This window comes from Cannabis sativa, chromosome 3 (assembly GCF_029168945.1).
Source record: "Cannabis sativa cultivar Pink pepper isolate KNU-18-1 chromosome 3, ASM2916894v1, whole genome shotgun sequence".
Lineage (NCBI taxonomy): Eukaryota > Viridiplantae > Streptophyta > Magnoliopsida > Rosales > Cannabaceae > Cannabis > Cannabis sativa.
Genome location: NC_083603.1, coordinates 5,799,523 through 5,823,121, shown reverse-complemented (window position 1 = coordinate 5,823,121; position 23,599 = coordinate 5,799,523). Strand labels below are relative to the sequence as shown.

The following is a 23,599-nucleotide window of genomic DNA, read 5'->3' as shown; positions in this document are numbered from 1 at the left end:
TAGTAGGCTGAAAATATCTAGGCCTTAGAACCTAAGGATCACAAAAATTCACAACATCGCTACCATCCCCAATCAATAATCTCAATCATTTTCCCAAAAGCTCCAATCCCCATTCTAGACTTGTCCATATATGAGACAAGCCATCCCTCTCCCTAGCCGCCAAAAGTTAATGTTGTAGGAAAATATATATATTTCAAAACACGAGACCACAATGAGTCAGGGTCTTGCATTAATCTCCACACTTGTTTCACGACCAAAGCTTTATTAAACAATTTTAGATTCCGAAAACTCAAACCACCCTTAGCCTTAGGTTTACATACAACATCCCACTTGACCCAAGGAATCTTCTTCTTATCACCATTTGTACCCCACCAAAATTGGAGTATAATCGACCTTAGTTTATTAGAAATCGCAATAGGGAGCTTGGAAATGCTCATCAAGTAAGTCGAAATAGCCTGCAAAATTGATTTGACCAGAATTTCTCCCTCACATGCTGAGAAAAAACTTTGTTTTCACCCCCATACACACTTACAGACATTCTCATAGATAGCCCCAGAAGTTCGCTTTTTGATTTTCCCAAACATGGTCGGAAGATCCCAAGTATTTATCATGAGAAACCACCAAACTTAGTCCCAAAATATCACTTCTATCAATCTGCGTAACATTAGGACTAAATGTAATTGTCGACTATTCCATATTAACACACTACCTCGATGCTAGCTCATATGTTCTTAAGACTCGCCTAATAGTAGCTGCATCATTTCAGTTAGCCTTCCCAAAAATGAAATTATCTCCCACGAAAAACAAGTGAGAAACTCTAGGCCCAGATTGAGAGCACCAAAAGCTGACTAGCTTCAGCCTATTGTAATATATAATAACAAAGAGCCTTACACAAAACATAAATAAATAAGTTGATAGCGAACACTCTTGTCTCAAGCCCCGATTAGGCACCACCCAACCTCTAGGCCTTCCATTTACCAAAAAAGCGTACTTTGGAGTAGTTACACCGTCCACAATCAACTCAATCTAGAGGGGTGCAAAGCCAAAATTCCCCATAATCTCACGCATAAAACTCCATTCAACCCTCTCACAGGCTTTGCTCATGTCAAGTTTCAACATCATAAACCCCTTTTTTCCATTATTTTTCTTGAACAACGAATGCAACTATTCAAAACCAACAATCACATTATCATGAATAACACGTCCAGGCACAAAAGAACATTGAAAAGATGAAATGAGCGAACCCAAAGTACTTTTCATCCTCATATATAGTCAAAGCTTTAGCAATAATTTTGTACATGACATTGCACAAACTAATAGGACGATAGTTTTTTTAACAAACTTAGGCTTTGTTACCTTAAGAATGAGAGCCACATTCGACTTATTAAATTTATTGACCGAATTTACCTCATTCAGAATCGCTAGGAAAATAGCCACCACAAGAGGACCAACCACGTCTCAGTATTCATGAAAACAATCTGAACCTGATGCCTTAGTAGCATTAATGGCTTTGACCACTTAATAAATATTCTCTTTAGTAAACGGAGAGACCAGTCACATATTATCTTCCCCATTAATCCTTCTTTCAATCACGTGAATGCCGACCTAAATATGCCCCGAGGACAGGTTATTAGACTAAAAAATATGATTAAAATAGCTCTCAATTTCTACGACGATATCCTCATCAATACTCAATTGTTGTCCATTCTTAGTCATAATCTCAGTTATGGCATTCTTCTTCTTCCTAGAAGAGGCTTCGTTTTGAAAATACTTTGTAATTCTATCACCCAATGGTAACCACTTAGATCTTGATCTTTGCTTCTAGTAGTATTCTTCTCGTGACACCAAATCTTCTAGCTTAATCTCAAGGCATTTTATTTCATCCATCTGAACCAAAAGGGCATCCATACTTTACATAGTATCAAGTTTTTTTTGGGTTTCAGCAACAAGTTTTGGAAGTGAACCAAACTTATTCTTACTCCATTCTATTAGTTGAGACACACATTATTGAAAATTTGTACGTATATTGTCTTCGCTTTGTGATTCCACACTCGACAACTGCCATGAATTAAGCATAATTTGGTGGCATTCCTCATCTTTCAACCAATGTGGCTCAAAACAAAATCATCTTTGATCAGGTTGTATCTTCTACTGCACCATATTTTCAAGGACACCCACTATAAGATGATGATCCAAGTGAGAAAATGCTCCATTAATCACTTTGGCTGAAGAAAATAAATTTTTCCATTGCTGATTGCAAACAAAACGATCAAGTCTTTCTTGGACATGAGCCCCACCTCCCCTTTTGTTCATCCAAGTAAATATTCACCTTCATAACCAAGATCCTATAGCAAACACTTATCAAGAACTCTTTGAAAATCCCCCATAGCATTAAGATTTCGATCACCACCCCCTTCTTCTCGTTTAATGAAAGAGTCTTATTAAAGTCACCACTGTAAAGTCACAACAGCTAAAACATCTCCTCAAGTCGCTTTAATAGCCGCCAAAATTCACACCTCAAATGGGATTTCTGATACCATAAAATCTCATAAACCTCCACAGCCCCAACCCCAGAAATTTAACTAAAGCATCAATATGACTTTTAGTGTTGACTGAATTTTTAGCTAACCGACGAAAAGGTGTAATATGAGTTGCAAAGTCAAGAACAGATTCTTGAATGTAAGAAGTAATTTGGGCAGAGTTTCTGCTCACTAAATGATAATTTTTGGATCTCCTCTTATATGAAATATTATAATTTCTATTCAATTAATTATTATAAAATGTTATTTTCCATGTAATTATAAACTAATTTGTCAAATATAAAAGTAAAAAAATACATATATAATTAAATCTTAACATCTGAACATATCTTTGTATTTTAAATAGAGTTTATTAACCAATTAGTAAATGAGGTCATTTCAAAAAAACACAAAAAAAAAATTATAAAAATGTAGTTGTACGGAATTTTAAATGTTTTTACGGTTTTTAAAATTTTATTTATATAAAATACGGTCTTTTAATGTATTTTTATGTTGTATTCTTTTTATTTTGTTGTTTTTTTTTTATTATTTTGATGTTATTTTTCAATTATTTTTATGTAGTTTTCTTGTTATTTTTGTGTTGTTTTTATGAATACTGTACAAATATTAAAAAAAAAAACTATAAAATCAAAATTATAAAAAAAATTACTAAAAATAATAATTTATGTAAATTTAAAAATCTATTAAACAAACCTTTGAAAAAAATAAAGAAAAAAAAAATAGATCACAAACTTGAATTCAAAACAAAGCCCAAGTCCCAACAATAAGCCCAAATTCGAGGCCCAATTCGCAAACTTCAACGGCTTCTTTCCCCCAAAAAAATTGATCCATCGGCTGAGATATCAAACTCCAGAAATGAACGGCTGAGATCACAGCACTATGTCAACATTGTCACGTGTGGCCCTACAAATTTGAATTCAAAAAATTACCGCACCCATTTTAATAACGTTACGATTTGGTCAGCCATTAGATTCGAAATCCCAAACTAAAGGCTTATCAAAGAAACAATTACCGGAAATTGAGCACAGTCTTCTCTTTCTCTTCTTCCACTCTACTCTGAGTGGCCACCACCAATAAGTAGAATCTCAAAATCCCAATATCTTAATTAGGGTTTTAACAATCATCAATCAATCAAGTATGTTTTTTTTTTTGGCGTTTTTTCTCTTTTTTGATGATTATTCAGGAACAAAATTTGATTTTTGGGTCTTTCTTGGATTGAAAGTTTGATTTTTTTGGGGGGTGGAGTTGAAATGGTTTGTGGGATTTGATTGGATTTTGGGTTTATTGCAGGAAATAACTAATTGGGTTTTTAATGGAGGATTCTACAAGAACTGGGTCTCATGATATTACTATGGCTTCAAGAAAAGCTGAAGAAACAGGTTGGTATTTCAAACTTGTTCATTCATTTTGTATGGTTTACATGTTTTTATTATAGCAATTGAATTTTGTACAATAGAAATGGGGAGATTGTATGAGTATTTTTCTATTTTTCTGAATCTTTTTTTAATTGTTAATAGTTAATTGGATTTAGAGCTTGCTTATTTGTTTTGCCCTTTTCTTGTTTTTAGTCCATTTTTAACGATTAAAATCTGCAGCTTGGAGGCGATTCCAAGCTGTGCAATGGCTTGAAAGCGTTGTGGGTCCACTTGGATTGCTGAACCAACCTTCAGAGAGAGAATTCATTTCTTGTCTAAGAAATGGTATCATTTTATGTAATGCCATTAACAAAATTCATCCAGGAGCAGTGCCCAAGGTATTGATTTGAGCCATTTGTATATATGATGGTCCTACTCTTCATTAGATTTTTTTTCCCTCTTGAGATGATTTTATCAATTGGATAACTATTTTCTATATCTGTCAACAATCATATGACCTTGAATTTGGAAATATTTAGGTTGTAGAGAGTCAATCGACGTTACAATTACTCAACCGGGAAACACAACCGTTGCCTGCTTATCAGTATTTTGAGAATGTTCGTAACTTCTTGGTTGCTGTCGAAGAGTTAAAGCTGCCCGCTTTTGAAGCTTCTGACCTTGAAAGGGTAACATTTTCAATGATATTGTATGGTTTTTAATGTTTAGAGTTAATAATATGTATCTAATGATGTTGTTTCTCTTTTTTGTATCAGGACTCGTTGGAAGCAGGGTCAGCAGCCAAGGTTGTTGATTGCATTTTGGCTCTTAAATCTTATCACGAGTGTAAGCAGCAAAGTAGCGTGGCCGCGAATGGAATTCATAGATATGTAAAATCTCCTTTAGTTATGACTTCTGTCAATAGGATGCAATCGAAAGCTTCAGCTGCAATCTCAGCAGATTCTTGTAGACGATTGGATATGTCAACCACATGTGAAAGACAGCCACCAATTGAGGGTGACAGTAAAAAACTTGAAGGTTAATATTACTTGATTCCTCTTTAATTCTAGTGTAAACATTTGGAAATTTCTGAAAATTATTAAGTGTTACAAATAGTGAATAAATTTGATTGTAATAAGGTTCATGACTAGTTTAGTTATGGAACATAATCTTCTAATATCGGCTGTACATGTCTTTCCTTGCTCTTCTTGCAGAGGCCTTGGTCGATTCAATCGTCAAGCTATTTGAAGAGTCAATGGATGGCACAAAGGAAAACATTGATGAAAACTTGTTTGCTTCCTTTCATAATGGAGAGGTAACAATAAGACTTTATTGACTTTATATTTCAACTTAACTAACAATATACCAAAAGGCATAAAAGTTGTGTAATATCTAATATGTTCAATCCTCTCTAATGGTGTCACAGGATCGTCTCAAGCTAATCAGAAAAATTATGTCAGGTTATTTGGGTGAACAACTCCAGAAGAAGTTGCCAGAGGTGAGTCTGAATGAGAATATCCCCAATGCGTAAATTAAGCTTGTAGACACAAAATTGTTTGTTATTAGTTTTTAGTTTCGGGTGGTTAATTCATAGGCATGGAGGCAGAGCTAGGGTGGAATATGTTTGATTGAATTGTAGATTGCTTACTTTATTATGTAACTGATTTCACCTATTGTACTTTATACTTTTTAACATCAAGTAGTTACAGAACAACAGAACTGAAATACTTTTTTGTTTTATATTTATATAAACAGTTTCATTCAATGTTAAAAGATTCGTTGAAAGAACGGAGTATCGCCAATCTCAATTCAACATCTGAGCCATTAGGGGATTTATCAACACTGCAAAACACTAAGGTATATGTATGTTTAGTGACTCATTTCAGATGATTAAATTGATTGAACAATATCTGTATAAAGGGTAGCTGAAATTCCTTGTTCCTTGCTTCACAGCAAACATGTTTTTGAGTGGCATATTTATATGTATACCACACTAATAAACTAGCTTTATTTTGATTAGTTTCTTGTTATATTTCAGTATAATTGAAAAAATTAATGACTTTCATTGGTATCTTCTTCTTATAAACTTATTATTAAAAATTATTTATAAACAAGAATGCCACCTTTCTTCTTAACTGCCTTGGCCTAGCAATGGCAAAGCTCTGTAGGCCAATATATATGAAGTACAATTATCTTCTGTCTTCATATAATTATGTGTTTTTTGGAATACTTATGTGTAACGTTACAGTATCGAACAGTTTGAGTAAATTAAATACTTTATACTACTTTTAACTTGGTATTAAAGAATCTCCTTATGACATTTTACAGTACATATAGTGTTACCAAATATTCTAATGTGTTTCTTATGTGGATTTTGAAGTGCTGCAAAGCTTGTTTGAGAAAGGGCAATTGTCATCATAGAGAAGTATTTCAAATGCAAGAAAAAGAACTTGCGGTATGCATCTTTTTCATCTTTGCGTTCTTTTTCCTAGCAGACTTTTCGGCCTATATACATAATTCATGCTGTCAAACTAGTGATCCAGCTATTGAAAAAAAATCAAATTAGTTACCTTTATTTGGATTATGTCACAAAGTATAAATAGGCTGAACAAAGTATAAATAGCCAAGCTAATTTCCTTTTTGAACTAAGATAATACATCGAAAGTGCTTATTTACATCTGTAATTTTTTTCCCACTTTCTAGGATCTCAAAACCTTGTTGTTCACAACTAAGGTGGAGTTTGAAGAGCTACAATTCCAGTTGCAAAGAGATTTAAAGTACTTAGGTATGTTAAATGAAATAATCAGCAATGTGAAATGAAATAATCATTTGTAGTTCTGCCTATATTGATTTCATTTTTCTGTGTTTTTTACTACTTTAGGCACCGAAGTACAAGAGCTCTCTACAGCTGCTCGCGGATACCATAAGGTGGTTAAAGAGAATAGGGCATTATACAACATGGTCCAGGATTTGAAAGGTCAGTTAGTATAGAATAAAATTATGCCGTATGCTTCTTACTTTCGTTTGGTTGAATTTATTTTAATTTGGCCTGGAACTAAACATGCTATTTTCTCTATCTTAATTTAGGCAACATTCGAGTTTACTGTAGAATACGGCCCTCCTTCAATGCTGAAGCAACAAGTGTAATAGATTACATTGGAGAGGATGGTTCACTAGTGTTGCTAGATCCATCAAAACCCGGGAAAGATGGAAGAAGAGTTTTTAACTTCAACAGGGTATTTGGCCCCATTTCAAGCCAAGGTAATAATATTATTCCAAAATTTAATCATCAACATAGTTTATTTTGTATATTGAGCTGATTGATTTCTCAATATCTGACCACAATTTTCAGATGAGATTTATAAGGACACTCAACCACTGATTAGATCTGTGATGGATGGTTACAATGTATGCATTTTTGCGTACGGTCAAACTGGATCGGGAAAAACTTATACCATGGTGAGATATTGCTTATTTCGATTAATTTTCAATTAGAAATTATCTACTAAGCTCACAATGTACATTTTTTCTTATTGGCAGAGTGGTCCCTCAGGTGGCTCAACTACTGATTTGGGAATCAATTATCTAGCTCTTAATGACCTCTTTAAGATCTCTAGCAAGAGAAAAGACCTCATAAGTTATGAAATCTTTGTTCAAATGGTTGAAATATATAACGAGCAAGTTCGAGACCTTCTTGCTGAAGATTCATCAACCACTAAATATCCTTTCTTAATTTACTAAATTATATTTTATGTGTGTTTGAGTTTTATGAGATTAAACTTTATCCTTAACAAAATCATACATTAGAGATTCGTAGTTGCACAACTGATAATGGCTTAAGTCTTCCGGATGCTACAATGTGCTCTGTTAAGTCTACTGCTGATGTTTACAACTTCATCAAGATTGGTGAGGTTAATCGGTGTGTCAGCTCCACTGCAATGAACACCCAAAGTAGCCGTTCACACAGGTTGTTTTTCTGGATGGATTTTTCTTCTTCTTTCTTTAACTGCTACTCTTATTTCGGTGTTACTAATAGCTTTGTTCTGATATGTTTGCAGTGTCCTCACGGTTCATGTGCATGGAAAAGACACGTCTGGAGGTAATATCCGCAGTTGCCTTCATTTGGTAGACCTTGCAGGAAGTGAACGAGTGGACAAATCGGAAGTTACAGGGGATAGGCTAAAGGAGGCACAGTGTATAAACAAGTCTCTTTCTTGTTTGGGAGATGTAATTACAGCCTTGGCTCAGAAGAATTCTCATATCCCTTATAGAAACAGCAAACTCACCCTGCTACTGCAAGACTCCTTAGGTTGTTAGCCGATGATTAATGCTTAATATCTCGAATGATTTTTACACGAAATAGATGGTTTACTTATCTAACAACTTCATCTAAATTTCTATTTCAGGTGGACACGCGAAAACATTAATGTTTGCCCATGTCAGTCCAGAAGAAGATTCTTTTAGCGAAACAGTTAGTACTTTGAAGTTTGCTCAGAGAGCTTCGACTGTTGAACTTGGTGCTGCTCGCTCGAACAAAGAAAGCAGTGAAGTTATTCAACTTAAACAACAGGTAATAAGCTTTGGAAATTTTCGATTTATCAAAGGCCTTGTGACAATCTTATTGTTAAAAATGTCTTTGAATGTTCAGGTTGAAACTCTTAAGAAGGCATTGGCAAACAAAGAAGGACAGAGTAATTTACAGCTAAACAGAACATGTGAGAAACCGAGACCAATGATGGAGAAAACACCACCACGTCCGAGGAGATTGAGCATTGAGAATGGCGTCCAATCAAAGAATGAAATGAGCATTGAAAGCAGGAAGGGATTTAGAACCCCATCTGTACCAAACCGGTTGAGAAGATCAAGCTTGGAAGGTCCAAAATCTTTCAAGAAGGATGCTCTAGAGACAATTGTGGCAGATGCTAGTTTCCATCAAGATTCTGAAGCTTCCATGAAATCATTTGGAAATTTCATCAACGAAAGTTCCATGGTAGAAGTAAGTCGTCCTAAGGATCCTCGGAGTCCAACCAAAGTAGAATCAATTCGTCCAAAGGATCCTCGAAGTCCAACAAGTGTTACCTATCAGAAGAGATTGAAAACAGACAGTAGAACACAGATTCCTTCCCTTCAACCGCCAAAAACACCCGAATCACAAACACGCTCCAAAATTGAGTTCCAAAACATGATGCAAAATGAGCTTACATTTTCGTTAGACTACCAGACACCCAACTTGGTTGCTAGCACAAATGGAAAAGGATCCCAGATACGAAAATCTTTGAGGACAACGATCGGAAAACTGATTAATGGCTCTGATAAAAGGTAGGAAAGTCATCAAGTTATTAACATGTTATCACTTAAGCCTACATTTTAAACTAGTGCAGTTTCAAACTTTGCAGGAGCCAACATGTTCTGATGGAAGCTCAACTAAACACCAAAGTTTCAAGCAATTTCAATGATGGGAAATCTCATGCTACAACAACTAATGGGAAAACTTTGAGGAGGCAATCACTTACCGGTGTTCTAAACTCGGGGAATCGAAGATCTTCTCTTGGAGAAAATACAGCTGACAATAATAATAGTAGGTCCTTTAACAACTTTCAATGATCTTCATTAGTACTTTCGATGGTCTTGTACTAATAATGTACTTAATTTCTTGTTTATACAGATGCAAAGGACAATAGAAATGCCAAGACACCTCCTCCGGTTCGCCAATCAAACAAGTATTCTAAAAGGTGGGTTTAAATCTACTGAGAGAATAAGAAATAACAATGGTGGAAATGGGGTGGTGCTTCAACTCGAAATGAAGCAAAGTCTCTTTGCTGAAAACTAGAGTTAAGGTCTTAGAACAAAGGCTTAAGAAGAAGAGTTCACTAACTGATTTAACGGTAGTTCTTCTCTTTGTAATTAATTACGACATTTTATTTTGAACATTGAATTCGTAGTAATAAAAAAAATTGAGGCTCATTTTTTTTTTGTAGTTACACTACTAAGTCTTCTTTATTATATTATAGAGTTTAAAGTAAAACCCTTCTAAATTTTTATTTGTTATATTTTATTTTAGGTAAAAGAGAAAAGAAAAAGAAGAAGATTTGGCTAAATTTTCTTTGTAATAATTTTGTTTTGATGGAAAAAACTTTAGACAAAAGCGTAGTTATGTTTGTGTGTAGGTCCCAATCTGATTTTCTTAATAGATAAAGTTAAGCAGGAAGTTTAGTTAGTCAACATGAGGGGTATAATTGTAAAGCTATATAAATTTAAATCAATCCACACTTTAAGAATTGTTTATATTAAGGGTATATTTTTATTTTAATTGTAATATTTGTGATTTTAAATGAAGAATAATTTGGTGATTGTCAAGTTATTTGTTTTTAATCCAACTTATATATTTGATCATAAAATTTTCAATTTGTTTGTCACTTCAGTTTATCATTTTCAAGTTACTACAATGACAGTTGATAGACTATACTAGGCATACCATTGAAGATTTTTTTAAAAAATAATAATAATAAAATTGACCATGAAAAGAAAAAAAAAAGATTATGGAGTTATTGAAAAGGCTAATTAGAAAAAAAAATCCTTACATCCAACAATCTCAATAGTTCAGGGGCAAAATACCTATTGAAAATTACTCTTCCTATTTAAGAATAAATTAATTTTTTTATAGCATTTTAATTTATTTAATTATATTTTGGTTTGAAGAGAGGATTAATAAAAATATCACCACTGTATGTAGTTGTCAGGTCACATTTCCATCCATTTTTTCAGTCGAATATAATAAAAGGAATTATTTCCACCAACAGTCAATTATTTGAGGGATTTATATTTTAAAAAAAAAAAAATAGTTCAAGAACAAAATTCAATAATACAGTGAGAATATGCCAAATTCGAATTAACATTACATAATTAAGAAGAAAAAAAAAATAGAACTTGATTTCTTAGTTAACAATCTTATTGAATTTACAAAAGGTATTATTATTACATAATCCAACCATGAATTTCTACAAAAGTACAAACAAATTTATCCCTATTAATATCCCCCCCAATTTTATCATTTTATGTTCACAAAATCTACAACCACCCCACAAATAATAATCAACCATTACAACTTTGTAAAGGGTAAAAAAGAATTATATATAATAATATTGTTCAATGAAGAAATTTTAGTGTGATTTGAAATGTCTATTGCTGCTGATCTTCCTTATTCTAGTGACAGAGTATTTATAAGCATGCATCAAATGCTTCCTAAATCTTGTAAGATCAAGTCTCACATTTTGACCATCAAGATAGATACTTTTTGTGTATTGCCACCCTTTTTTGGTCACACTATTTGGATTTTTAAGAACAGGATCATCTTCATCATATTTTTCATATAATGAGCTCTCACTAGCATGGATTTTGTACCCAATATACTCCAATCCAAGCATTCTTGATGGCTCACCATAATAAGTCTCTGCAGCCCAAACAGTCCCAAGTGGAACAACTTGTATGAAAACTGAGCCAGGTTTCATGAACAAGAAATGTGTCATTGCAGCACCATGTACTCCAATCATCACATCACTTGAATTTAGAGCTCTATAAATCTTGGCCAATTCTGTTGTTCTGTCTGGTTTAAGAATCTCAACTTCAAACCCCATCTTCTCAGCCATTTCAGCCACCATGTCCTGATTTGTTATCATTCTCGACCCTGTTCGCGCTAAGATCAGCAACTTAGGCTTGCGAAAAAGTCTGTCTTTCGAAACCTTTTGCTTAATCTTTGACAATGTTTGTGTTGGAGATTGAGCTAGTTTCTCTTGTGCTTCCCTTTCTTCATCTTGAATTAGTCCTTCAATTCTAGGCCAATAAGCTCTATCAAGGACATTTCGAAAGTCAACTACAGTCTTGTTTTCTTCCATCAATGAAGGGTCCACAGTTAAATCACCATGGATTTTGAGGCCAACAATGGCTTGTGGAAAACAATGGGTCCTCAAATCACCCTTGAAATCAATTGGAGGGTAATCAGAGAGTTGGGAAAGAACATCTCCATATTTGGTAACCCACCAATTATGATACTCAGAGATAACAAACACAACTTTCTTATTGAAATGTTTTGAAGTAATGAACAATGGTAAAATCCCATCATTGAATTCATGGTAAACATTACCAGTATAACCACCTGTTGAGAAAAACACTGCTGGAACATCATGGTTAACATCACACTCATGTTGTTTTTTAGCTGAGGGTTTCCTTGAAATAAGGTCTATTTCATCAATAGTGTCCATAACACTAGTTTCCCATTTTCTTGTATAAGGTTTGACCTTTTCATGCTGAAGTTCTTCTTCTTCTTCAGTTTCTTCCTCAGCAACAATGGTGGAAACAAAATCCATGTAGCTGTTACTGTCTCTGGGGCCATAAACAAATACAGAAGAGGACCCTGAGTGTGTTCTTACATCCCCTTTCATGATACAAAAATCAGAACGGTAACCACTTCTATCACAATATATAGTACCTGAAAATGAAAAGAGAAGAACAAAAACAAAAATCAATAAACAAAATTATAGTAACCCTTTTCAAAGATTTGATTTTTATCTGGTTTTCTAAAAACCCAATCATTAAACTTGAATCCCAAACAAAAAAGGTCTGAACTTTATAATAGATTTTAAGAGGAGAAAGGAAGGTATTACTTACCATTAGAGTCAAGTGAAAAAGGATGAGTTTTTATATTCAAATCAGAAGAAAGTTCTTCACTTTCATCACGAGGTGAATCTGCAAAATAAGAAAAACCCCAGAAAGGCTTTGTTAAGAACAAGCCAAAATATCACATATATACACATATACATACATACATATATATACAGAGAGAGAGGGAGAAAAGCTTACATGAGAGAGAAAAGGTGGAAGAAGAACCAAAGAAGTGAGGAGCCAAAACAAAGACACAAGAGAGAAGAGAAAGGAGAAGAAGAGAAACAAGAGTAGGCCTTGTTCTCTTATAATAACCAAAACTTCCACAATCCATTACAACAAAAGTTTGAGACTCTTCATCATCTTCCAAAGCTTGCCCTTTTCTCCAATGGTTATACCTATGGAGGTGATGGTTGTGGTGTAACATTTTTTCTTTCTTCATCTCCTTCATCTTTCACACCCCTTCTTCTTCCTTTAATCAAAAGTACCAACCTTTTTCAGAGAAAGAATATATATTCGTGTTGCCCAAGTTTAGAGAACTCAAAAAAAATCAAAATATAGAGAAAACAAACAAAAGGGTATCTATATATGTGTGTATATATGAAATATATGAATATGTGAAAGAGATATCTTTCTGGGTTCTTAGTGATTTCCTAAGAAAGAAAATAAAAAGGGTTACTTGAAGAGAAAAGAGTAGTATAGTAGAGTATGCTGGGTTGGGCTGGCTTGCTCTGTTTTTATTCTTATGGAAATATGAGAAAGTGGGAAAAGGGAAAACCAACTTGATTTAAGGCAATAAGAGCTGTCATAGAAAGGAGGCTTTACTTAATTAATTTAAGAATTGCTAAAACATATTATTAGTGTTTAATAATTTTTTTTGATATTTTATTATTATTATTATAATTAAATATCAAATTTTATATAATTTAAAAAACATATATTGCTAATTAATTATAAAATATTACTTATAAAATATATTCTTCAATTTTCAATAAAAATGCTCAATTAATTAGGCTTATTATTCTTTTCCTCTCTTTTGCCAAGCGTCAAAGAAAGCTTTTTTTTTTTCCTTTTTGAAATTAAAAATATAAGATATAATAATAATAATAATAATAATAATAATAATAATAATAAAGAAATAAGTGAGGAAAAAACACGTCAAAATAGGCTAATTCATGGTTTGAAGTTAGCTGGGTATTTGGAGCTTTTGGAGTCAATTGCGTGTAGATAACTAATTCCATTTTTTGGCCTCTTGGTAAGTCTATAATTATCATTTCATTTCGACTTTTAGTATAAATAAAAATATAAATTGTTACTATCTATCATTCTATTTTTCTTGATATATGACTATTTATTTTTATATTTTTTGTTTATAAATGAACTTTATTTTTAGGGTTTGATTAATTTATTTTATAGTCATTTTCATTCAAAATAATAACATCAATTAAGAGTATTTCAATACATTCTATCAATTTCAGCATTAAAAAAAAGAATTTATTTTTCGTAGTAATAATTATATATGTAATAAAATATTTAAATTTATTTTTATAATTAAAATTATTTAAAATTTTACAAAAAATTTACAAGTGTTGCAAAAAATTAAAATTTATATAATCATTAAGAAAAATTAGACTAAAATAGTGTTCAAATGGTGTATAATTAATATAGACCTACCCCATAATTAATTGACATCATAATTTTGTTTAGGTTTGGTTTCTTTTAAGGTAATAAATAAATTTAGTTTAACAACATGAATAACTCTGTTTAGTTACAATATTTATATATAATTAAGTAAAAAAAAAGTTAAAAGGGTTTGATTTATTTCCGAAAATGGAAATAGAAAAGACAACAAGTTAAAATAGAATCATCCTTCTTTTTTTCTTTTTATTATCTTTATTTTCTTAATTACGAAGACATAAAATTAAACAAAAATAACAGAAATTAAATCCAAAATTTGTAAAGAGTACAGTGAACAGTACTTTAATGTGTCAGAATCTGTAGAAGAAAAAAAATGACAGAGCACTCGGTTGGCAACGGTCATGGAAGGTGAGCTTCACGCGTTATGAAAAGCGCGTGGAAAGTTAAGGGCATTGCAGTGGATCCATCCATCGATCTGACCGAGCTTCTCTTTTTTTTTTTTTTGTTATTATTTTATTGTAACTGATTTCGAATATGTGACCTGACCAAGCCCCTCGACTCGACCAACCCACATTTTAAGACTTTGCAATTTATTGCTATGGAGAATCTATTATTTTCCATGGTGTTTTTTTATTTTTATATTTAAAAATAGGTTTTTTATTTTTTTTTTACATTTTTACAAAATTCTACTTAGAAATTCTTATTATAACTAGCGCTGTAACTTAAATTGTAACAAAAAATCGTAGAAAAACTTCTATTGCAACTAGCGCTGCAACCACTTTAAAAACTTAAACCGTAAATTTAAAAAAAAAAAAAAGTTAAAAAAATAATATATAAAGTATTCTCTTATTTTATTTTAGATATATATTTTCAAATTCTCTAAATATTTATAATTGTTCTATATATGATTCGAATAAAAAAAAATAATACTAAAAGTATTTTATTTTATAATTTTATTACAATGGTACCATTTTTTTATTATTAAGTACTGATTAAGATCATTGATATATTTTTTTAACTTATTTAATAGATAATCTAATAACATGTCTCCACGTGTTTTTGAGTTGATACTTAATAATTATAATAAAATCGTAAGATAATATAATTTTACCGTTATTTTTTTAATTAGGATTATATATGTAATAATAATAAATGTTAAAAGAATTTCGTCCCATGTATCATTTTATTTACTTTTTTAACAAAATAAATTTAATTTTTTAGTTAATATTGATGCGATGATTGGTAATTATTATTATAATTTTTTATTACAATTTCTTTGTTAATTTTTATGCTTGAAATCAAATGTCATAATATTTTTAAAATTTTTTATTTATAGCCGTATTCGCTATAATTACAATATCATTCCTGTAAATTTTAAAAACTTTTGTATAGTTTACCGTGTAGAAATAGAGTTACTGATATTCCAGTTCAATTACCACTTGTCTTCAAAAAATTTCAAACCTATTTTCAACACTTTAAATTATTTAAAAATTTTCAAAAATTTATAGGGATGATGTTGAGTATAACGAACATGCTATGAAAAAAATATTCCAACATGTATTTTCAAACATGAATTTTGACCAAAAAATTATAATAGCAAGTTGACGAGAGCACTCCTCTATTGACTAATACTCCACAAACTAATGAAAACTATATTATTTTACTTAACAGAACCTACAAAAGAATTTAACTACAATCTCCTATTATAATTTTTTTCAAAAGTTTTGCGAGAAAATTAAAAGAAAAAAAACAACATTTCAGTATATGTTTTTTGATGTAGAGATTGAGTAAAGAATTGTTATTAGCACTCCTCTCTTACTTAATAATACTCATCAATATTTCAATATATATATATGGAACACTTTTTAATGGGTATTACCCATGAATAGTTACTAAATTTCGGTCTAATAACGAATAATGAAATCACAAATTTGAATTTCTATGCTTAATTTAACTACTTAATTAAAAAAATATCAAAAAATATCTCTTTTTACACTATATCAAAAATATGTTCATACAAAAATATTTAACTCAAACTCAACTTTTTCTTTTCTTATTTTTCTTGCTAAAAAACATTTTTTAATTTTTTTTTTTTACCGATAGAACAATCTCAGCCCATATGATATATAAATGAGAATTTTTTTTAATTAGATAGAAAAATTAAGCATAAAAACTCAAAAGTTTTTAATTTTATTCATTCATGAGTAATACCCGTTAAGAGTTTACCCATATATATATATGTTTTTCTTTTAAATTGACTATATTCTTTCAAATAAAAAAATATATATATACAAGTTATATTTTACTAAAAAAAAAACCTAAAGAAAATATATAATCCAATAAGTAGAATATGTCCGATAAACCTAATTTGCTTAATTGATTTTTTTTAATTGTAATATAAAATAAAGCTTAATTAATTAAAGAGATTTCTATTTTCTTTTTTTATAAAGAAAAGAAAATGTTAAAGGGGCAAGGCATAAAGAAAAGGTTTATCTTTATGAATTCAGTGATTTAAGGAACATATATTAAATTGTATAAAATGTGACATTGAATATCACTCACATATATATATATATGTAAATGATATATATTTATTTATATAGTCACATGTTACCTCAAAACGAATCCAAAGTGGTTCTTAATTTTCTTTTGTTATTAAAATAAGGATTTGAGTATGAGAGAGTTTACATGAGCTAATTAATAATATTTTTAATAATATTAATTCTACCAAAATGGAAAAAAATATATATATATAATAGTAATAAATATTGTTATTATTAGGATTCAAACTTGGCCTACCACAAAGTTTCATTTGGATTTTATTCCCTACGAGTATGCAAGCTGAAATATTCTTCGGGTAAATATCATTTTGGACCCTGTGTTTTGCAAAAGTTACAGATTAGACCCTGTGTTTTGTTAAATGACAAAATGGACCCTGTATTTTCTAAAATAGTAAAATAAGATCCTGAGCTTAATTTTTGACAACTTTTTTTTTTTAATACAACCAACTTGAAGACATTGCTTAATACGAGCAGATACAAAAAATGTAAACAGTTTTGTCATAACACTTTTAGATCGGATTATAATTAAACTTTATTTTGATAAAAAATCAATTCAGGGTCCTATTTGTACTATTTTAGAAAATACAGGGTCTATTTTGTCATTTAACAAAACACAGGGTCCAATTGGTAACTTTTGTAAAACAGAGGGTCCAAAATGGTATTTACCCATATTCTTCTCCTAAATTGTGATGGTATTTATATATAGGTTTTTTTTTTCATTAATAATGATTATAATTAAAAAGTGAATTTCACATTGTTAAGATAGTCAAAAAATTAATACAAAAATTTAATTAAACATGTCTCTGAAATTATATATATACTCATGAATTTGACAAAAAAATATTACATTAATCATTTATTTATTTGAATTACTTCATGATGAGATAATAACTTACTATTTTAAGAACGGTATGTAATAAAAAAGCACACTCTCACACTACAAAAAATATCACTTTTAGTCATAATAAAATTTATGATTAAAAGTAACAAAGTTATCACTAATTATAAATTGTCATTCCTACGTCGTGATTAAAAAGTCCGTGGCTAAAAGTATTAATCACAAAAATTATAATTAGTTGTGACTAAATGTATTTTTAATCACAATACTTGTTGTGACTAAAACTAAATTAGTGATAATTTATAACTAAATATTATGTTTAGTCACAAGTAATTTTTTTTAGGTAAATACCAATTTGGACCTGTGTTTTACAAAAGTTACCAATTGGACCATCTGTTTTGTTAAATGACAAAATAGACCCTGTATTTTTTAAAATTGTCTAAATAGGACCCTTAACTTAATTTTTGACAATTTTTTTTTAATATAACCAACTTCAAAATACGAACAGATACAGAAAATATAAACAATTTTGTCATAACACTTTTAGATCGGATAATTATTAAATTTTATTTTGACAAAAAATTAGTTCAGGGTCCTATTTTTACTATTTTGGAAAATACATAGTCCATTTTGTCATTTAACAAAACAGAGGGTTCAATCGGTAACTTTTGCAAAACACAAGGTTCAAAATGGCATTTACCCTAATTTTTTTGTTGTGATTAAAAGTTACATTTAGTTACAAAATTTTTGTATTATGACTTAAAAATATTCACTAAAAATAATTTTTTTTTTTTTGTAATGTCAAATGCAAGAGATGAGATTCTAATCTCTTTCTCTTGAATAATGACACATTAAAAACTTATCACACCGTACTAAAATATATAATATACATGCCATTAATATCATTTTAACATTTTATTTTATTAAATAATAAACTAAATTTTATATTTTTCAAAATAATATAAAATAGTACTTTAATTTTAATTTTTAATAATTATGTTAATAATACAACTAACTCAAATAAAGTATGAACATATATATACTCAATTTTATCATAATAATTTTAGATTAAATTATTATTAAATTTTATTTTTACAAAAATTTAGTTTAGTGTACGTATACTATTTTATACTATTATAAAAAATACAAGATTTAATTTATCATTTAACAAAATAAAATTTTTATCGATGAATAACTCTCTTAAAATACACAATATATATAAAATAATATTTTTCTATCTACATATATCAAAAAAAATACAGACAAAAAAAATATTACAATATTATATATTCTAAGTTGTTAAATCAAATTGCAAGTTGCCAACAATATTGGAGTAGTCTTTTATATATGTTACATACACATTGTTATATTAGAATTTGATATGTTTGCTCTATTTAAATATAGAATATGATAAGATAAGGCTTTAATAAATTGCGTCCATATGCAATAAATGATTTAGATCGATCTCTTACTTTTATGCTACTTTTTGTTAATAACCTAATAAATATTTATGTAGTCAGTATGGCCAATCTTTTATTATAATTTTTTAATTAATCTTTATACTTAAAAAATACTTGATAATTTTGATAAAAAAAAAATACTTGATAATTTTTTTTAAACTTTTTTTATTCATAGCTAGCGGTGTTCGTTATAAATATTATAATATTATGAATAGTTTTTGAAAATATATTTAAAACAATTTTGAACACACATGGTAAACTGAAATATCAAAAACTCTATTTTCGATAATATAAACTATTCGAAATTTTTTAAAAATTTACATGGATAATACTGTAACTATAACACCACTATAAAAAAAAATTAAGACAAAATTATTCCGGTATATGATTTCAAACATAGAAATTGACTAATAAATTATAATAAAAGATTATAATTAGCACTCTTCTAATTTTTTTTTGCTAAGAAAGTTAATAAATAATCTCTTGAAAAGGCAAGTAATATATTGAAATGCATGTATTAAGACAGAGTTTTTTCATTGTTTTATTTTAGGGTTAATATTAGATTTTATGTTTTATAAAAGTTATTGAATGGATCGTCTGTTTTGTTTTGTTAAATAATAAAATAGATCTTATATTTTCTAAAATGGTATAAATATGACTCTGAACTCAATTGTTGATAATTTTTTTAATATAATAAACTTGAAGACAATTCTTAATACGAATAAATACATAAACATAATCAATTTCGTCATAACACCTCTAAATAAGTTATTTTTAAGTTTATTTTGACAGAAAATCAGTTTAGGGATTCTTTTTAGTACTATTTTAAAAAATACAATGTCCAATTTATCATTTATCAAAATTAAAGATCCAATCAATAATTTTTGCAAAATATAAAATTCAAAATGATATTTATTTTTATTTTATTATCTTCATCTTACCATTTGATTCAATTTATTTTTAATATTACCAAACATATCCCTATTTAATTATAATAGAATATAAATAGTCTAGTATACATTAACAAAATTAATATTAATTTTTAAATTAAAATTGATTTAATTTTCATAAAAACAAAAACATATAAATAATGTTAATTAAATAATTAAACGCTCAGAATAAAATAAAATATTAAATATTAACTATTAAATTAAGGCTTTTTTTGGCTGATCTAGACACCTTTTTTCCCCAAAAAATATATTAATAAAATAATTATTAGCTACTTTTTAGTTGAGTAATATAACTAAAATTTACCTTTTCAAACATATTTCTTTAATGAATATTGGTCACAAAAATATTTTATTTTGTTGATTTTCCACACAGAGAAGCAAAATAAATTTCTCTCACTATATATATTTATATATGCAATGTAACAATGGATATATTTGAAATGGAACTGATAATAAATAAAATTAATATTCTTTTCTTAATAGTTGTCACATACGTAAAGAATATTTTTTTTTTTTGGTAATAAGGATACGTAAAGAATTCTTTGAATAAGCATGTATATTATTATAATTTTTAATAATTAGTCTAACCAAATTATTCTTATTATTAATATAGTTAGACAACAATCCAAATAAAATACAATAATATCATATTTAATAACTAATATACTTTGATGTTAATTTTCTTCCAATTATATAAACATGCATACACACGATATCATGACGGCCTTTACAATTAAAATTTAATTTCAAGTGGAATACAAAAAATATGTAAATTAATAATATATATATTTATAACTAAACTAATAATGAATCTTTATTTATATATTAAAAAGAAACTAAAATGTATTATGTACGTAATTTAGCTAAAACAAAAAGGAATGTATTATATAAAGTTATCGTTATTATGAAAATGCGTGCAAACCAAAAGGATATAGTTTTTATAGATATATATTATATAATTAATTTTATGTTAGAAGAATTAACTAATAGTGTTATTTTAAGATTAATGATAATTTAATTTTATAAAAATGAATTAAGAGAATATATAGGAAATAAAGGAAGAGAAGCATAAGCCATGTCGGTATGTATTGGGGTTTGTAGGTTAGAAAGGGAGCAATGTATGGAGGAGTAGGGAATAATGGCATTATGGGAAAGAGAGAGAGAGTCATTTTTGAAGAAAATTAATAAAATTGTGCCTTTTTTTCAAATACGTGGGTGGGCCCAATCTTTGATCCAATTAACATTAATATAAGTATAAATATTATTTGGGAATTTTACAAAAATACTGTTTTTGGACCAAAACTTTACAATTATACTGGGACACGGCAAAAATAACATTTTTACTGCCCCAGCCCAATTTCATTACTTTTGTACTGCCCAAGCCCAACAGCATAACATTTATACTGTGTGTGTGGGGAAACAACGTTCTTCGTGTGTGGGGAGACGCCGGAGACGGAAATCACCAAGAAAAAACCATTAAAACCGGCAAGAATAAACAAAAGCAGTAAAATCGACGTCAATAAATAATCATGGCAAAACAATAGTAAAACAACAGTAAAACAACACTAAAACAATCAAAAAAAACAAAAGAAAAAATGATTAAAAAAAACAAACAATCTGCTGCACAACCTCAACACCAGATGCAAAATCAACTATATTTGCAAGTCTATTCCTAGAAAATTATAAAAAAAACTACTAAAACAACACTGAAACAACACAAAAACAAATGAAGCAAATTTAACTACTTAGAAAAATATAAAAGAAACACACACCTCCATCTTCCACACTCACAGACATAACCATCACAACAACACGAGAACACCCAGAAAATACCTATTAATTCAAATAAATAAATCATGAAAAACAACAGTAAAACAATACTAAAACAATACTAAAACAAAAAAAAACAATAAAAAAATGATCAAAAATTAACTATGTTGTGCACATCCTCAATACTAAATGCACTATATTTGCAAGAAAAGTTCTAGAAAATTAGAACAAAAAAAAACCACACTAAATCTTATATTTTAAAAAAAAACGTAACTAAGAACTTCAAAAAATTAAAAAAAAAAAAAAAAGAAAAGAAAAGAAGATGAAGAAGAAGAACTGAACATGAAAAAAAAAATAAAAATCATGAAAAACAACAGTAAAACAATACTAAAACAATACTAAAACAAATAAAACAATAAGAAGAGAGAATAACCACAAACCTTTGTAAACCAGAGAAGTGTAATCAGCTGCAGATTCAGTAAGTGGGACAAAGCTCAAAAATTGTTAGGATTGGAAGAATGAAGAGGATGAGAAGAGAAAAGGGTCTAGTGGGAAAACCCATTTGGGGTTTGGAGAAAAAAAAATGAACTTTTTTTGAAAGATCAAATCATGACAGTTTTTTTTGGAGATTTTAGTTGATTTTCAGAGATGGGTTTTGGTTTGAACAGAGGAAAAAGAAAGAACTCAATAGAGATTTTTGTGATGTTATAACCCTATTGTGTTTTATCAAAGGGTTTTTGGTCTTTGTGTCGTGGTGAATGTATTTTTTTATTATTTATTATTTTATTTATTTATTTACTTTTTGATTTTTAGTGTGGCCTACCTCTGGAGATGTGCATAGTGGTGAGGCATCTTTTTATTTATTTATTATTATTTGCATAATTTTAAATAAATAAAAAAATTTATTTCTTGAAGAAAGGGATTGATGAGTAGAGTGTATTTCTTGAGGAAAGGGATTGACAGTGAGAGATGGATAAATAAATAATATATTTTTAAATTTATAGAGTATATCACTATTTTAATAAGAAGCTCAAGGATCGAGGGGTACTATGGCTTAACATTTTAAAAAAGAAAAAAAAAAGATTGATGGGAAAGGACCCCATAATTGCCAACAAAAAAAAAAAAAAAAGACGGTACAAAAAAAAAAAAAAAAAGACAGTACAAAAGTTGTATTTTCCGTGCAACAGTAATAATGTAATAAATGGGGAAAAAACAGTAGTGGGTGTAAATTTCCCTATTATTTTGGACATTGTATTTTGTAAAAGTTATTAATTAAATTTTTTATTTTATTAAATGATAAAATAAATCTTATATTTTCTATAATAGTAAAAATAGGACGTTGAACTTAATTTTTAATAATTTTATTTTTTAATATTACTAATTTTAAGACAATTTCTAACACGAACAAATACAAAAAATATAATCAGTTTTGTCATGATATTTCTAGATCAGATTATTATTAAGTTTTATTTTGACAAAAAATCAATTCAGGTTCTATTTATACAATTTAAGAAAATTATAAGGTTCATTTCGTCATTTAACAAATTAAAGGGTCTAATTAGTAACTTTTGCAAAACACAGATTTTAAAATCGTATTTACCCTTAATATAAAGATACATGCATTGTTATTAGAGATTAGTAATTGTCTAACACTTTTTAGACATGTCGTCTTACGATCATTGGTTAGCGATATTACATTAAATTAGAGTATTACTATTAGGTATCAGTAATATTTAATATTTTTTAAAAATATCTTTTGTGATTGGCTAATAATACTCCTTAAACATTATTACATTAAATTATATAAATGTTAGAGTGTACCAAACACAACT

General features: G+C 29.0%; 2 protein-coding genes and 1 long non-coding RNA gene across 3 annotated transcripts; 1 reads left to right on the top strand and 2 right to left on the bottom strand.

The window, feature by feature from the left end:
* Window positions 1-3,277: 3,277 nt before the first annotated feature.
* Window positions 3,278-9,927, top strand: LOC115711701 (kinesin-like protein KIN-14L). Its single transcript, XM_061111562.1, has 20 exons — window positions 3,278-3,675; window positions 3,831-3,919; window positions 4,136-4,293; window positions 4,435-4,581; window positions 4,669-4,930; window positions 5,107-5,207; window positions 5,319-5,390; window positions 5,648-5,749; window positions 6,273-6,347; window positions 6,596-6,677; window positions 6,774-6,869; window positions 6,980-7,153; window positions 7,245-7,351; window positions 7,433-7,613; window positions 7,697-7,859; window positions 7,951-8,201; window positions 8,299-8,462; window positions 8,541-9,211; window positions 9,289-9,470; window positions 9,558-9,927. Exons 2-20 carry the CDS (start codon window positions 3,853-3,855, stop codon window positions 9,632-9,634), a joined length of 3,132 nt encoding a protein of 1,043 aa, XP_060967545.1. The 5' UTR covers window positions 3,278-3,675; window positions 3,831-3,852; the 3' UTR covers window positions 9,635-9,927.
* Window positions 9,928-10,805: 878 nt separating this feature from the next.
* LOC115709938 (xylan glycosyltransferase MUCI21) lies at window positions 10,806-13,342 on the bottom strand. The gene is made up of 3 exons (XM_030638203.2): window positions 12,749-13,342; window positions 12,557-12,634; window positions 10,806-12,377 (listed from the first exon to the last, which is right to left on the bottom strand). Exons 1-3 carry the CDS (start codon window positions 12,999-13,001, stop codon window positions 11,053-11,055), a joined length of 1,656 nt encoding a protein of 551 aa, XP_030494063.2. The 5' UTR covers window positions 13,002-13,342; the 3' UTR covers window positions 10,806-11,052.
* A 7,903-nt stretch (window positions 13,343-21,245) lies between these two features.
* On the bottom strand, window positions 21,246-22,834 carry LOC133035589 (uncharacterized). The gene is made up of 2 exons (XR_009686722.1): window positions 22,208-22,834; window positions 21,246-21,830 (listed from the first exon to the last, which is right to left on the bottom strand). It is a non-coding gene; the product is annotated as an uncharacterized LOC133035589 (long non-coding RNA).
* Between the last annotated feature and the right edge of the window lie 765 nt (window positions 22,835-23,599).